We start from the raw sequence: 17,393 nt of genomic DNA on the forward strand, positions 1-17,393 counted from the left end.
AGCCAGAAAAGAGCAGATCATGTGGGGCCTTGATTCTCACATTCAAAATCTTGAAAAGCATTCAACAGAGGGCACCTTCAAGACCAGCAGCAATATGGGGAACTGGGATACAAGTCAAAATTAATATTTGGAAATTTTAAGACAGCAGACACTTCTTTAAACAGAGGGTTGTTGGAGTCTGGAACCATTTTCCTAGTCTTGTGCTTGAAAATTACAGTGTAGAATCCGATAAGAAACAGCATGATTGGTCACATGTAGCCTCATTCATGTAAACATTCTTATAATCTTATGTTTAGCTTCAGGATGGTATTTATATCTCATTCGGATTGATATATCGTAGGAATCAATGGGTTTCAAAGGATTCTAAAGAATCTCTTTATAACTTTTTTTAATGATGAAAGATTTTCCAGGTAAAATGTATACAAAATCATTTTCAAGTTTCATATTTTATTTTAACATTACGTTTTTCTATTTAATTAACTATTTACATGATGGAGGTTATATATGGAAATATAATAAGAAAAAACACAACAAAAAGGTAACACTCCACCCAAAAAGGTTGACTCATCTACTTTCATAGATTAAAATCAGGTCTCAATGGGGCAAGTAACCCCAAGCTTGCCAGTATTTGCTAAAGCTTTCAGCCTGCAACCTAAGAGAAAAAGCAATCTTTTCCATTATATAAATCTTCACAATACTGATCCATAATTTAGAAGCTGGGGGTTCTTTAGTAATCCATTTTGTTGTGATTGGTTTCTTACTGAAAGCTACTGTAAAATAATTCCTAGTATATATTCTTTACTTCTGAGGAATCAAAAGTTACCCAAATGTATAACAGTGAACTCATATGCCTAGGGTTGCTATATTATTTAGCCCTAATGTATACATTGTTGTATTACTGAGCATAACCAAAATATGTGTAAATGAATTGCCACTTGCTCTCCACATCTCTTTTGTGAAAATTCTTTTTCTTGAATTTTAGGGCTGATAAAAAAATAAGTCAGTATTCCCAACAAAAGTTTATCCAAATTTGTGAACTGGAATTTTGTTGAAAATTGCATGTTTTTTTCATGTTTTGCAGAAATGTTCTTTTTCTTTTCCCCATTTTATTTTAAAATTCTTTTTTTCATATATTCAATGTTTTATATGCTTTTGATATTATTTTCTTCCGGTTACTTTTCATGTAAGCAGCTATGAAATCGTCCATCAGTTTTTTGCCTTGCTGAGTTATCTGCTATAAGTATTTTTTTCCCAGGTTATATTGTTGTGATAAATCTTTTTCAGATGATTCTGTTTTGTCATGGTATATATTGCTGTAATCACTCTCATAGTCCTAAAACATGTATCAGATCTTCCAGAGGAAGTATCTGAATACCTACATTAATATCTTAACATCTTTCTCCAAGTTATAGGTTTTTTTATTTTAAACCAAATATTAATTGGAATTGTTACATATGTTACATTAATTGGTATAGCTATTTTATACACAGTCTATGCCAATGACATAACCTCCAGAACCATCTGTACTGGAAATCCATCTGTGATCAAAGATCTTCCATTTTGCACTATAATTTTGATCGCACTAACAGATTAGAAATCTAAGATGAGCTGCTTGGTAATATGATTTTGAATCTGACAAGGATAAACCACCTTTCCCCTTGGTTAATTTGAGCATTTTAAGAATAAATTGTTAAGAGCAGAGTTTTAACTTGTAAAAGTACCAGAATGGATTAGACCGCAATTGACTCCCATAGACACAGAATATATTTTCAGAGGATATGCAAAGCTAGCACCTTTACCTTCATCACTGTCTCAAACATGGGGATGAGGACAAACTTGATGAAGCCAATCTGAGCAGTAGGTTTGGTCACCTTGTCTCTATCCATGAAAGGGGCAACTGGAAGGCCTTCTAACTTCTCTCTGTCACTCTAAAAAAGGTTAAAGCTACAGTTAAATTCCCTGTAATGGATTCAGTGTAAGAATACACAAACTGTCACTTGCAGCACCAATATCCTGGAAATGAGTCTTTCCCCACCTTAATCTGCGATCTTCACTGTTCATTGAAGCGACAACAGCCATCTTGTAATATCCAGTTCAGTTTGGACTGGAGGCACACTTACAGTACAACACTTTAAATGCCTTGATGACATTATTAACCTCCCAACACCAACAACATTTTGGCAAATGTTTATCTATTCTAAAATATTCTTTAGTTATATAAATATATTCATATGACATTCATTACAATCACTCAATTACTGCATCTCAATTAGTTTACATGATGTTCAGGCATTTTAAAAGTGTTTGTTTAGCTTCAACTATTTATCTGCAATCAAACTTTTCCTTGCTACTGCATATACAGTAGATCAGGGATGAGCAATTCTAGACCTACAAAAACATCTTATCTAAAATATTTCAGTTAAGTAATTAATACCAGGGGACACTGCAGCTTTAATAGTGGATTTCTCTGCAGTGGATAGAGTAAGTATTATAATATATCGGGGTAATTAGTCTGTGCAGCCTAGTGCAGTAAAAATGTAGGGACCAGAACTAAACTATACTGTAGTAAAATACTATGGCAAATTCACGGATAAACGTTCATGAGAGTTTCGACTTGTTTTTTGATCACAGTGCTTAAATACTTTTGCAGTGTTATTGGAGTGGCTTCTTTAATGTACAGTATCAGACAAGTTAGGGTGTTCCTGCCTCAGGAGGGTTTACAAATGAGTAAAATCTTGCCTGCATGAAGTACTCCTCTAGCAGGCAGTCCACCCAGGGCTCAGCTACTTCCATTGGGCGGACCTCATTGGAAATGTCACAGCACTTGATCAGCACCATCTTCAGCTAAGACAAGAGACAAAATATCTGTAAGCTCTCACTTTTCTTTTTGAAATGAAATATATAAAGCAACAGGATATGATTGCAGTTGGCATGGTTTCTGAACATATATCCCTTGGTGACATACAGAGGACAAACAGTAATACCTACTGACTCTGAGTCTATATCAGTAACAGTGGGGCAACAATCCAGCAGGCTTTAAGACAATAAGACAGTACTGGAAGGGGGTGAATACCTTTACAAGGTGCTGTGCTTCTGCCCCCCAGTGTTTTAGATCAAAACATATTGAAGAATATAGGTGTTGTATTAATCTAGACTAGGAGTGGTCAAACTTTGCACCTAAATTCAATGACATACTGTAGCAAGTCTTTTCTCCAACATATCCTTAATTATCAGAGATTTAAGAGATTTGCTGGGTTTCTTTAGTGTTTAAAAGATAAATTAATTGCTTCGGATAGTGCAATGTCTTGTAATGGGTGCTAGGGTTCAATACCCCTGGGCAAGACTGACCACTTTCCTTGACACAGTTTAAGCAGCAAGGTGTAGGATTTGGAAATATATTTTCTTGTTCTTCTAAAAGGCATTTTATTAATATTTAATCATGTTGTCATAAAATGGTATTAGAACCTAGTCTGAGTTTTGTTTTTTTCTCCATTAGAGGACAAAGAGAGGCCACTCACACAAGTCACATGCTCTTCATTAGTAAAGTCAAAGTTGTCCACTTTCTGCTTGAAAGAATCCAGTATCTCCCCATGGCGGGCCATGTCTGTGGCTAAAATTAAAGTTATTGTTCCCTGTAACAAAACAAACCAATAAGTAAAAGTACCAAAAAACCTTACTAAATACTAAATTTATTGAGAAACCAACTTCTGTAGGCTTCAATATTGCAATTGCTAAATTGCTTAGTATTGTAAATAAGAGAAAACAGAATACTAAGCAAGATGCATTGGAAAAAATGTAGGTCTGTTAATATTAATCAACTTATTAAATGATACATTGCAACTAAGGAAAACTCAAATAATAGATCTGATTACGGCAGAGCATGTGTATGACTATGCTAATAATAACATGAATAAGATTAACAGCCATTTAAAGGTCAGAAAAATGTCTTTAGATTATTAGGAGAAATGGGGGACAGTGTATCTCACTTGTGTATGCAGCATTAGGGCTGAAGAGCAATAACCTGCTAAAGCACCATATCCTCTAATCTGGGCACAGTGGAAAGAGTACCACATGGGGCCTCACTACTCGTGGACAGATTATGATAAAGGGAGATCAGCCATCTTTCCAGAAGGAACTATTCAGAGTAGCTAATCCGCTCGACCAACATGTCTTTGGAAGGTGGGAAGGGACTGCAGCGCCCTGAGAAATGGGCGCAAACATAGGGCACAAGCACACAAGTGCCACACAGAGGTGCACAAAGCTGGAATTGAACCCAAAACCCGCGGCCTTAGAGGCAGTAGTACTCTATCACCAAGCTGCCTTTCACAGCATCTGATAAAGCACTAATATTAGTCACATGGAGGTATAAACCTATTATGTGCAATTCAGCAATTGTAAAATAGGGCTTAGTTTAATTATTTAATATTGAGAATAGTCAAAGTTATACATTATTCTTAAAGAAAATGATTTTGATATACTGTTTAATTTGTATACCAAATTTTATAGTATATCACATACTCAATTTATTGAATTGGTTGTTTACAGAGAGGCACTTAAAACACAACAAATGAATAGTCAAGCTAACAGCATATGTTGTATTTTTAGAGCTTCTTGATATATTTATATTCAGTTTTATCTTTGACAGCATCCTGTAAGCACTTTACTGTATAATTATTCTACCACTCAACCATAAGTAAAATTAAAAGTCTTACTAAGTTTTTGCCATTGCATAATTGCCTCTGCTGTGATGCAGTGATCTACCAGCAAACTTATCTCAAAGTCCCCAATTTGCATTTTTCATTTATGATCATCAATTACCTTTTTCACCTTTTAAAAAAAAACTTTTCATTTACAGGAAGTTGTTTTTTTCTATTAAATGCTTTTCTTGAGAAAATTGTTGAAGTACTGATATATGCTTTAAGATGAACAGAATGCATTAATAATTTGTTTTGAAGTGTGTGAATTACATTTAAGTCCTCTTGACTCCAAACAACAGTCCAGGTAGTTAGCAATACTAAGGTAGTAATAATAGGACTTTATTTTCCTTTGTACTGTAGACCTGAAAACAAACAGAAACACAAACAGAAGAGAGTCGGTGCTGTGGGAGGACAGTCTGCTCACACCCAAGTTCACAGCAGCTGAGGCAACCACAAGTGTCTGAAGAGTCACAGATGTCCAGACTACTCATGTCTACCATTGTTTAGCAGTGAACTAGTAGCAGAACATGCATTTGAAGAGGCAATCTCTAAGTCAGCTTGTACCTAAATGTCCTCCGAAACAGTCAGTATTAGAATCAGATTAGTTCTTGATTACTTTGGCTTTATGATCCCTTTGTTGAATACTAATTAAGTTGTTTACAGTTTTTTGAATTCCTTCCTTGGTTTCAGAAATATCCTGCCCTGCATTTAGCAAATAGACCTGTGCTCAGCCTATCCGCAGTGATTCCATAATAAACATTCTTACAAATTCATGGACTCAGATGGTTAATTTCCGAAACCCAGGTGGTTCTCAGTAGGTCTAAATCATAAGAGTTAAAAAAGCCCAGCACTTGGTGGAGGGGATGTGCTGATTTTTAACTCACCCGAAAATATATAACTTTACAAAATCCAATCAAGCAAAGAGAGCAAGCAGGCAATGAATTGGCCAATCAATAATATTTCAGTTAGAATTTAAAACAGGGCCAAGATGAGGAAAAACCCATCTAGGATATAGGACCTCACTAGTCCAACACCCCCAGATTTGCTACAGTTTACAGCACTGGACTAGAACTCAATGACAACTCTTAATTAAATAATTGACAATATTATTGGTAATCAATATAAAAAAGATGTTCTCAGTTCTTCAAGCAGTGTAAATGAAAGAAAACCTAAACAACACCTGGACTGTTATTTAACAGACCTGGAATTGTTCTCTACTAGTTAAGAGCTTGAAAATAAGATGCTTTGTTTAATTGCACCTGTCTTATCGTTTTGAAAGACTCTGGGTCAAAGTTGGAGAAGATGTTGCACTCTGGCTGTGCCAGGATCTGGAAGGCAATGGCACAGTGGTGATTCTCCAGGGGTGAGATGTCATTGTAGCGCACCGCCAGCTCCGTGCGGGCATTGATCTGGTACCTGAGAGGAAAGAGCAGTAATGAGTGTAGCTGCACTGTAAGGCTGCAGAACTCTCGAAATTTGTTTTTTTCTTTGCTTTTTATTCAGACCTAAGATCCAGGATAAAAAGAGTAATCAAGTGATCCTTTGATATTTGATCTTATGGAAACAAAGACATAAGTGATGATATCTCACTTATAAGTTACCATAAGACCTTTGTAGTAGGATCAGGGTCAACAAATGAAAATAATTTACAACATCTGGTCTCTCAACCAAACATCAGATACAGTATATTTTAAAATCATATTAAAATAGTTTTTAGACTATTCAGTCCTCACAGACTGAGTACATAAAGTAGAATGTTCTTTCTTTATGCCTTTTCTTCCTTTAAATCCTTTCGAGAAATAGTGCAATGCAATGCACACACGTCACTGACTTTGACACTGACACTGATTTTTAACTGATATTCCATATGTAAAAGAACATAAAGTATCATAGAGTTCACTTTGTATATGTTGTAAGTTACATCAGCTATTTAGTTGTTCTTAAGCAAATAAGAATTATATTTTGTATAAAATACACATATTAAAATGGCTGAAACATTTTTCAGTTAATAAGATTTAAATAGGGTGATTCAGTGGTAACAGTGGTTAGCATTACTGCCTTGCAGTGCTGGGGCCCAGTGCTTAATTCTGCGGAGTTTGTATGTTTTCCAAGTGTATGTGTGGGTTTCCCTTACAAAAGGTTTTCTGTAGAGTAAAGTTAAAGTTTTCTGTAGACATGTGTCTGTTCTCTGTTGAAACATATAGGTCATCTACAAACTATTTTCACAGGGGAAAACACAAGAATGAAAACATTTAATACGTGTTGTTGTATCCAGGATGGTCCAGGTCATGGCAGACTGCTGCTGTCATCAGTATCAGAATGTCCACCTGAGTGAACTTCTCCTGTGAAGACAGTCAATCAAAAGTTAAATCAAAACTCCAAACACAAAATGAACTAATTATCCTTTTACATGTGTGTACTAATGGAAATCTAAAAATGCTCTTATGCAAGGTAACTTAACTTCCTTAGGACTACAAACTACAAGATATAAATTCCTTAGTCAGCTGAAACTCTTCAGACTGCCTGTGAATAATGTCACTAGTCTTCAGTGCAGCTAGTGAGACTGCCGACGTGAAGCACCCATGGTTAATAATCCCCCAAAGCTCAGATTCAGAAAATGAAAAAGTATATAGATCTAGTTCAAGTTCACGTTTATTTGTCATTCCAGCCATATACAAGTATACAGTGGAATGAAATATCGTTCCTCCTGGTCCACGGCAAATACAGGACACTGACATAGACATTGCAGACAGGATACACATAGTGCAAAGTGCAGATAGTGCAATTACAAGGTAAATACATAATACAATATACACAACACACTGGGGGGATTTAAACCCTGTTTCTGGAATTGGGGTGGATGCAAGTAGATTTCTGGGTGTTGAAGAGCCTAACAGCCTGCGGGAAGAAGATGTTAGAGAGTCTGGTTGAGCTAGCCCGTACACTGTGATATCTTTTCTCAGATGGTAGGAGGGCAAAGAGTTTATGGGAGGGGTGGGAGGGGTGGGAGGGGTCATCTATTTTACTGGAGGCCCTATGTATGCAGTGTTTGTGATAGATGACAGAAATGGAAGGGAAGGAGGCTCCAATGATCTTTTCAGCTGTTTCCACAATTTGTTGCAGGATCTTGCAGTCTGAAGCGATGCAATTCCCAAACCAGACAGTGATACGGCTGGTCAAGGTGCTCTCAATGTTGCTCCTGTAGAAAGTGGTAAGAATGGGTGGGGAAGGTTTGCCCTCCTCAGTTGCCACAGGAAATTGAGACGCTGCTGTGCTTTCTTGTCTAGGGAGGTGGTATTGAGGGACCAAGTGAGGTCATCTGTAATGTGTACACCAAGAAACTTCTAAACTTCAAACTTCTAAACTTCTAAGGTGCTTCTAACTGTCTCCACAGGGGAGACATTGATGTACAGTGGGGAGTGATCAGTGTGGGCCCTCCTGAAGTCAGTGATTATCTCTTTTGTTTTGTTTACATTAAGAGATTATTGTTTGTGCACCAGCCCACTAGTTGCTCCACCTCCTCTCTGTATGGTGACTCAATGTTGTTGCTAATGAGGCCCACCACTGTTGTGTCATCAGCAAAGTTGATGATGCAGTTTGAACTGTACTTGGTAATACAGTCATGAGTCATCAATGTGAACAGCAGTGGGCTGAGCACACAGCCCTGGGGGGTTCTGGTGCTCATTATGATGGTGCTGGAGATCTCATTACCGATCCGGACTGTCTGAGGTCTCTCGGTCAGAAAGTCCAGAATCCAGTTACAGAGGGAGGTGTTAAGGTTCAACAAGCTCAATTTCTACATTTTCTAGTAACACTTTTATCATTTTTTTTCAAAAGTGGCCAGTAGACATTTAAATGAAGAAATGATTTACATTATATTTCTAATATTCTGTTCAAAACTAAAGTTTATATTAGTAATCTAAATATTTACAATTTAATTAACTAAAGCAGAGTTCTGAGTCTTTTAAGAAAGGAATTTTCAGGGCTTTCTAGATAGAAGACAGGAGATACTGATCAGAAGTTGTAGGGGTGTGGAAAAACCTGTCTATCCATGTAGTTTAAAACTGACTCAGTGGCATCCTTTAAGAAATGGCTGATGAGGAATCTTGGATCACTATACTACGAGTTACTGAAAGGAATAAAATGGGCAGAATTACCTCTTCTTGCTTATGTTTCATGTTATGATTTTTTTCTGTTTAAATACCACTCATTATGAAAACTGTATAGGAATGAAAATCCATAAAGAAGGCTTATTGCTTCCGGGAGAAGTGAAGATGGGAAACCTCTTGAGTTCTCTATTTGGGCCTCACTTCCAGAGGATGACACGAAGTTCTCCCACTAGAGCAAAAGTTGTTGGTGAGAGAGAGTCATTCACTTGCTACTCTGAATGTGATGAAATAAGAGGTTGTAGAGGGGAGAACTGGAACCTAAGTGTGGTCCAGTGGTTTGGGAGGGCAATACCTGCAGGCTGCAGAGATGAATCATGCTGTACATCATCTGAGTGACACAGAAGCAGTGGCGGAAGTTGTGAAAAGGGTTGTTCCTGTAGTTGTCATGGATACACAGCTGCAATTAACAAATCAGAGAGGGACATTATTAAGGACATGTGCTGTGCCATAGGGGATCACACTTAAATCAAAATTAAATCAAATCTATCTAGGAAGAATGAGCATTTAGTAAATGTGGAAGCATGTTAAAGTCACAGTAAAATTGACAGACAAAACTTTTGTCACAGTGCTAGACACTGCACGTATTTTTGTAAAGAGAACATAAGCTCGGCCTCCACAGTGCTCAGCACTGCTGCCTTGCAGCCCTGCGGTGCTGGGTTCAATCTGCGTGGAGTTTGTCCCACATGTTCGTCAACAGGTTCTCACTGTGCTCTCGGGGGTTTTCCTCTGCTCTGGTTTCCTCCCAAAGTCCAAGGACATGTTGGTAGTTTAATTTGGTTTCTGTAAAATAGGCTCTGGTGTGAGTGTATTTTGCCTGGCGCACAGTGCTTCCCGGGACAGGCTATGGGCCACTGTGACTGTGAATTGGATATGCAGTTATGGAAAATAACGTGTTGTGAAAAAAACAGGTTTCATCTGCAAGTGTGTCATAAATGCCTGGTAATGATTAAGGAGCTTGGAGTGGCTTTTTAATTTGTTTTTGCTATTGGTTTCTAGTCTGAGAACCTTACTAGCTAGATTCTACTTTAAAATAAACCATGAAGAACTAGCACTAAAAGGAACCTTGCGTGTATCACAATATGAATACTTTATAAATTAATGTCTAGTGTATAGTTAACCTATTGATGTGCAAAAACTGTTTTGAAAGCATTAGTAGTTGTCATTTGTAGTCTGCTGATAATTTTCAGACAGCTTGTGTTCAAGATGCACCATGCTTGGTCTTACCAGCCATCTCTTCAAAGTGATTGGATTAATATTAAAGTCTTTCACCAACGCCAGGTCATGGTACATGTGTTCCAAGCAACTCAGCATCTGAAAAAAAAACATAACTCATCACTCATGATATCACTATTCGAAAAACAGTAAGTGCTGAACCTGATGTTTTGTGTTACTTTGAATTGATCCATAGCACAGGCTGCCAGACTATCAAGGCCTTCTCTTCCTGGTTTCAAAGTACAGCATTAGCGTGCAATGTAGATAGCCTAGAAGCACCATCAAAACATGTCTTGGAGATCGTTGATTAACTGATGCAGTAACTATCAGCATATTTTGACCTTTACAGGTAGTAATAAAATAGTTTGTCTTTCCAGTCTAAATTTGTAATAGACAAAAACATGACTCATGACACCTTTGTATCTGCTAGTTTTTATGTTAAATGTGTATTTGTTTTCTGATTTGAAATGTCAGTTGAACTTATAATTTTATTAAACAGATATTTTTTCTTCAGCTTTTTGCTGATTTCAAGTTATTCTTTAAATGTTCCTAGATTTTGGAAACCACCAATTGTTTAGGAACCGAAAATCAACTTGAAAGGTTAAATGAAGCATACTATTATTATAAGTAAGGATTCATTTGGGAATGAAAACCAGTAACCACAGGGATCCCTAGGAGTAGAACAAATCCATATGAGTGCTCTTGGATAGAGGTGGCAGGGGTTGGGTTGGGGTCCTGAGTTAATTTCCCAGGATGCGATATATTTGATGAGTTTTATGTTTTCCACATATTTACATGTGTTTCCTTCCAGGTGCTGTGGTTTCAATCTGCAGCCCAAGGACTTTCAGGTACTGTAGGTTAAGCAGCTTCTGGGAAAATTGGCCCTGGTGTAAGGTATCAAAGGGATCAAATCCAGCAATATGCATGTTTGTGTCTGTGTGTGCCCTGTGATGGACTGGTGTCCCGTCCAGGGTGTACCCTGTGTTGCGCCCATTGCTTGCTGGGATAGGCTCTAGCTCTCCCAAGACCCTGATTGGATAAAAGTGTTAGAACATGGAAGAGTGGATGGTTTTCGAAAGCTGCAGAGTTGGCCCTACTGTATCTCTGCATGTGTAGTCTGCATAGGAACAAGTAAAGGTTTATTCCATGCTGAAAAGTGTTTCAGCCGTGGGGTACCTTCCACCTGAAGAAGGCTCCACAGCCGAGACATTGTGTCTCTTTTCTTTTCAGCACGGAATAACCTTGTTCCTTTTTTTTTACTACTCACACATATATCATTGCAGCTGTCCTGTGACTTGTATGGTGCTGTTGTATGACTGAATCTGAATTGCTGCAATTTTGCTTCAGAATGTAATATATTGATGTGAGATTATTCTCAGTCCTGCAGCTAGTTAGACCACTGTACTTAGCATTTCATTATGTGACCCGAATATATTCACTTGTGAGTTTGTGACATTCTTCTATATACTGGGAAATATAAAATACAACAAACAAGTAATGAACAAAATAGAATTTGTTGATTTTTAATACCTCTATAACATTATTTTATTGACTATAAATGGCTTTTCACAATGATTTTAGCAGTTAAATTAATAAGTAAAAATCCATCTGAATCACCAGTGTGATTAATGTATTGTTCTATGTGCCGCATCTGCTATAGACCCTTTACATTCAATGGATTACAAGTCAATTCTTATTCTTTTAAAGTTTTACAGTACTCTACAAATAATTATTTTAACTCAATCACAAAATGTACTAATCAGTTGACCTCTCTACTAAAATGTAACTTAGCAGTAAACCACTGTTCTGCCATCCAGGGGAGAGTAAGATAACCCCTTCAAATACTGTACCTCTCCCATTCTACCTCTACCTTAAAACATCTCTCTTTATTGTAGCGGCGAGGCTTATTAAAGTACAGGAATTAAGATTTCTGCTCCCTTGCCCGTCCCTCTCTCCTTCATCTCAGTGGTGCTCAGTGGAAACTTTCAACCAATGAACAACCTGCAGTTCCTCCAGGCAAAACAGGCAACACAGAGCGCCTGCAGAACAGTTCCCAAGGGCAGAACAGTTCCCAGGCGCATGACATTCTCGCAGCGCGCCTGCTGGACATTCAGTCTCAGGGCTCCTCCTGAGCATCCTCAGACTCAGTCCGGACCACCATGTAACGGCCAGTGTGTCCTAGTGCAGGACTTTCCTTTGTTCTAAGAGGAACAGCATCAGCAGCAAGTCTCGTGAACAGGTCGAAACTGTGGACAGCTAAATCAGTATTCAGGACTAGCGCTTCATCAGGAACGAACCGGTCCTCTTCCTGACCTGCTGGGACCAGCAGTCACTTTTCTCCTGTGCACAAACTCTGCTAGTTTCAGCCAACACTAACTAGCCAGTCGTCAGTGAGCATCAGCAGAGCATCACCGCAAGCCGCACCGAGCACTGCCTGGCACAGAGCCAGAGAGTGCCGATTGGACAGCAACAGGCCTGCCACTGCTTCTTTGTGCCTGCAGGAGATCTGAATCCCCAGAGATTGGATGAGAATTCAACACTCTGCATTACCGCTCGAGAATTCAATTGTTACCTCAACCAGAGTTGATATCAATTTATTTCCTAAGAGTGATGTACTTGCTTTTGAGTATCTAGTGTAGAAGTTGTAACTAAGTTCATTTACGAAACGGTCTAAATGAGTGATATACTGAACGTATGTCCCTCTTGGTATTTGTAACTCTTCGTGATTGAATATATACCTTTTGTATTCTGCTACCCTCATGATAAGATCTGTTATGTTTATATGCACATTTTATGTATTAATAAATGTATTTTAGTGTATTAGTACATGTGTGTGTGCGTTGTTTGAGTTATCCCGCAAGGTTGGATTCTAATACCATCAAAAGAATCATTTTGTGACTTACTGCTACAATTAATAATTGTCCCAGTTAAGCACAAAACCCCTACATTTACTGGTGCCTCGTGAGAGGATACCTACACTATGAATGTAAAGGAACTGCTTAATGCAAGAAAGAAAATGTCTCACGAGATCATTTACAGCACAGAACACAACCAGAAAGCATAAGAAAGTCATTGTCCATTGTCCTAGCACTGTGGCTTGTTCTGTGAGCTAGCCAGCACACTTTGTTGTTGCTGTCTCTCCAATACCGCTGCAAATGCCATAGGAGTGAGATGAGTTTATTAGTAAATGGCTACTAAAAAAATGGAGAGTCAGATAAAAAGATGACACATCTCTGTGTAGAAAATAAAGGAAGGCAGCCATTACCTCATTGGGTTCCCACTGCCAGATATCGAAGGTGGGCTTTCGCAGGGCCTCCACCGTCTCCTGGGACAAATGGTACTGCGAATATACAAAGAGCCAGTTTACTCCCAGCTGTGCCCTTACCTCATTGGACTCCCACAGCCAGACGTCAAATGATGGTTTTCTAAGGGCCTCTATGGTCTCTTGAGAAAGCATGTACTGCAGATGACAGAGTTCAGTGTTAATCCATTCCCTTCAAGTTTGAGCTCACATCCTATTCTATGGGCTTCCAAAGAATCTCCTATAAGTAAAGACTTTGAGACATTGTATGATTTTAAAGTTCTACTACATTGAAATTAACAGCTTGTCAATAATTAAAATTCAGTTTTAATTATTGTTCATTTCAGTTGTTAGCACTTCTTGCACTGCTCAAGCCAGCAGTGAGCAGTAGTTCAGCATTATTTACTCTCAGGAAAGATTTTATGAACATTGGGGTCATATCTTTCTAAGACATCAAATAGCAATTTTGAAATAAAGCTAACTGAAAAAATAGTATACAAGATGTGTTTTAGTAGGTTATAGCATATTCAAAATATTACAAATCACAAAAATGTATATACAGTGCTGCTTGAAAGTTAGCGAACCCCAATTTTAGTTCTTTAAATGTTACATTTTTACTATGAAATCCTTGTTTAACCAAACTAGTCCTCACTTTTCTAAACAAAAGGGTTTATTTGCACAAATACTATGTATTTTAGAGGAACTGATGCATGCAATAGAAAACAAAATAGGTCAATAAGAATTAACATGTGCATGTGCAAAATTAAGTGAACCACAAGGTTCATTGGCACACTCAACATGGTAAGTATAAGCAGGTCCTAAAATAATTAGGTTCCAGATTAAATCAAAGAACTAATCACCAGGACAAAGTCTGGGAGGCCCTCTATTATATAAAGGTAACAAATCTAGTGAGTTTGGTCTTACCCATATAGGTTAGTGTAATACACCTTGCCATGATCTAAAGAGACCTCAAATGACCTCAGGAAGAGTGTTGTCTACTCATCAGTCTGGAGAGGGTTATAAAACCAAAATGTTTACTGTAGGACAAATACTACACTAGTAAAGAAAAATTATGACCAAGGTGACTTAACCTAGATGTGGATGTCTTTCAAAAATAATCTCACAGAGCAACATGAAAACTCATGCAGGATGTCCAAAAGAACCCTAGGACCACATCCTGCAGCTGATGTCCATGTTCATATCTGAACAATACAATACAATACAATTGCAATGGAAGTCATGGAAGGGTAGTTAGGAGAAAACCTTTGCTCTCTAGAAGAACATCCCTGCTCATTGAGGGTAAATTGAATTCAGAGTCACACCAAAATGTTCTGGAGGACAACATCAGGTGCTCTGTCCGTGAGTTGTTAAGCCCAAAATGGGTCCTTCGACGTCACAATGACAGCAAACATTCACTCACACCTACCAAAGGATGGACTTCGTATTTTGGAGTGGCCAAATCAAAGTCAAGATTTCAAACCAATAGAAGGACCTGAGACAGGCTGATTATTCAAGACAGCCAACAAATCTGGAACAGTTCTGTTAAGAAGAATGGGCAAAAATTTCTCAAAGCAGAAGTAAGTGACTTATTCGTAACTACAGGAAACATTCGGTTGGTGTCATAGTTGCTTGATATGTGAACACTTGAATTGAATTTTTCACACATTGAGTTTCTGTTAAATAAAGATGATTTATATAATAAATAATTAAACTATATGTATGTATATATGACTGTTATCTTAATTAAATATTTGAGTTCAGATATAAGGATTTCTTAAAGATTATTTGTCTAAGACAATGAAAGATGGAGGGCTCACATACTTTCAAGCAGCTCTGTATATATGTAGACACCAATTTTAAAAATATAAAATATGATGTGTTTTACAGAGAACACTAATTAGGTAAAATCACTAGAAAAGCCGTAATGTTATTGAGTCCCAGTGCAAATTAAAATACTCAATCTGCAATCCAGATATGAGACAACCAGTTCTGATGCTGAGTAAGTATATGGTTACACAAATAGCCACAGAGAATTAATTTCCTGATGTAATATTGTTATTCACTGCCTCATTCTGTTTACTGTAATATTATTATTACTATTATTCTAGTCCTATGAACTACTACGGAAGCACCACGGAGAAAAATGTATTGCGTTTATACAAGATTACAGAAGCTTATATCTCTGTGGTGCTTCTTTAAATTACAGTTAATACACAAATTCCCTCTTTGGATTACAACTACAAAGAAATTGGTCCAAAAGTCTTATATAGACTTCTATATTTTGAAGTGGTTTTTTGGCACAAATAATATAGCTCTAATTTTTATTTCAGAAGTTGAAGGGTGAAGTCCCTGTTTTGCTAAATGCCTCTGCTGTACCTTTTGACCTCTCCCAAAATACGTTTAAGAGTACACATTGTTCCTGTCATACTGAATAGAAACTGATGTCTTGAAGGTGAATCCACTTGATGTTTTGCAAGCTTGTCAGGATGTTGACATTTTAAGACACATTAGAAGTACCAAATGTGGGGAAGAACAATGCTATATTTTTGGAACGCTCTTAATATACTTATATACTTAAAATATACTTTATAAAGGTAATGGCCTTTATTTTCAAAGCAGTATGAAATTATACATAAATGTATAATTCTGCATTTGTTAAACAACTAAAAATGATCTTACCAGACAGCTGTATTTTGACTTATTACAGTTTTTTTCATTACTGTTATTTAAAACCAGAAACCTCAGTTACGTTTTCAAATGATTGCATAATTGTCTCTGTTAGGATGATCTACCGTCTTGCTCATAGACCAGCATGCTGATTTTAAAATCTTAAAGTTTTTTATTTATGATCATAAATTACATCTTGCCAGTTCCCAATTTGAAAAACTAAAACATCATGTCAGTATTTATTCACTGGTATGTGGAGAAATTATATATTTAAAACAAATAAAACTAGATTCACCAATTAATTGGTAAATCTAATTTTAATTAATAAATAATAAGTGTGCAGTGCACCAGACGTATACCCTCCAGACTCTGGTCTGAACAACCGTGTTTTTTAAACAGTTACTATTACCCTGCTTTAAGTACAGCTGATATGAATCACTGGAATTTGACATTTTGAACTGAGTATTGTCCCAATAGCAAAATTAATTTTGAATTTGTGTTAGAACATTCACAAATAGAGGCCATTTTCTTATTCTTATAAAAAAACTAGAAGATGCTGACTGGCTGATTGAGCATGCGTGAAAAACACAGGAGTATCTGCATTCTAATTCTGATCAATCGATCACCATTACACCTAACCTGCTACGCTGAAAATTGTATATTTTTGTCAAGACATTAAACTTAAGTAAAATCAGTAATAAGAACAACAGTGAACACTTAAAAAAACTTTTACATATGTAGTAAGAATCAATTGTGCTATAATATATATTAAATCTGTCAATGGATTTAAAACTGCAAAAATGGATTTAAAACTGCAACTGCATTGGACACTTACTATTTATGTACAAAAACATTTTCAAAGGTTTTTTTTTATGTGGACAGTTTATTTTCATTAAACACTCAAATAGTAAAACCACCATTTCTGTAAAAAAACAAGTGAGTCTTTTTTTTAGTTCTTTACTCCTTATTTGAGCTCTGTTTTAAGATACCAAAGCACCATGTCTTGTCCCTCAGAAGGGAACACTTTTCCTTGTTGGCTGAACTTTCCTCACTCAACAACGAAATGGAACCAGAGAGAAGCCTGCAAGACCTGGTGCTCTGACTAAGAAGGAACCCATTGATAGGACCCCACTGAGAACTTACCTTGGGGTAGGAAGGCACATCACGCCGAGGTGTCAGCTTTTTGTTCTCATCTAGGAAGCTGTTTGGAGTAGAGAGTCTTGAGCACAATGTGCATGGGATGGTAAAAACAAAGAAAGAAAGAATAGTACACGAACCAAACAGTCGAGGAAGAGGAGGTCACCCACACAGCAGAGAAATCCTGAGCAACTTATATTTTTAGACTTG

At 37.2% G+C, this 17,393-nt stretch overlaps 2 protein-coding genes across 11 annotated transcripts in view; one reads left to right on the forward strand and one right to left on the reverse strand.

The window, feature by feature from the left end:
- Positions 1-12,898, forward strand: part of wdr4 (WD repeat domain 4) — a 41,439-nt gene extending 28,541 nt beyond the window's left edge. Inside the window, exons 11-12 of one of the 2 annotated variants that reach the window (XM_015363570.2) lie at positions 10,890-10,926; positions 11,974-12,898. In XM_015363570.2, coding sequence (XP_015219056.2) covers positions 10,890-10,926; positions 11,974-11,989 — 53 coding nt within the window. In that variant the 3' untranslated portion in view covers positions 11,990-12,898. Of the gene's footprint in view, positions 1-10,889 lie in introns of both variants that reach the window. The other variant, XM_069179221.1, reaches the window with a different exon arrangement.
- The window catches only part of pde9aa (phosphodiesterase 9aa), a 66,844-nt gene that overhangs the window by 3,447 nt on the left and 46,004 nt on the right, over positions 1-17,393 (reverse strand). For 5 of the 9 annotated variants that reach the window (XM_015363563.2, XM_006638966.3, XM_015363561.2 and 2 more), the window contains 9 exons: positions 17,190-17,265; positions 13,464-13,538; positions 10,091-10,177; positions 9,159-9,263; positions 6,957-7,039; positions 5,957-6,113; positions 3,519-3,632; positions 2,740-2,844; positions 1,800-1,928 (listed from right to left, as the gene is read on the reverse strand). In XM_015363563.2, coding sequence (XP_015219049.1) covers positions 1,800-1,928; positions 2,740-2,844; positions 3,519-3,632; positions 5,957-6,113; positions 6,957-7,039; positions 9,159-9,263; positions 10,091-10,177; positions 13,464-13,538; positions 17,190-17,265 — 931 coding nt within the window. Of the gene's footprint in view, positions 1-1,799; positions 1,929-2,739; positions 2,845-3,518; positions 3,633-5,956; positions 6,114-6,956; positions 7,040-9,158; positions 9,264-10,090; positions 10,178-13,343; positions 13,419-13,463; positions 13,539-17,189; positions 17,266-17,393 lie in introns of all 9 variants that reach the window. The other 4 variants (XM_015363564.2, XM_015363562.2, XM_015363567.2 and 1 more) reach the window with 3 other exon arrangements.

The sequence above is a fragment of the Lepisosteus oculatus genome, chromosome 15 (genome assembly GCF_040954835.1).
Source record: "Lepisosteus oculatus isolate fLepOcu1 chromosome 15, fLepOcu1.hap2, whole genome shotgun sequence".
In the NCBI taxonomy this organism is placed as follows: domain Eukaryota; kingdom Metazoa; phylum Chordata; class Actinopteri; order Semionotiformes; family Lepisosteidae; genus Lepisosteus; species Lepisosteus oculatus.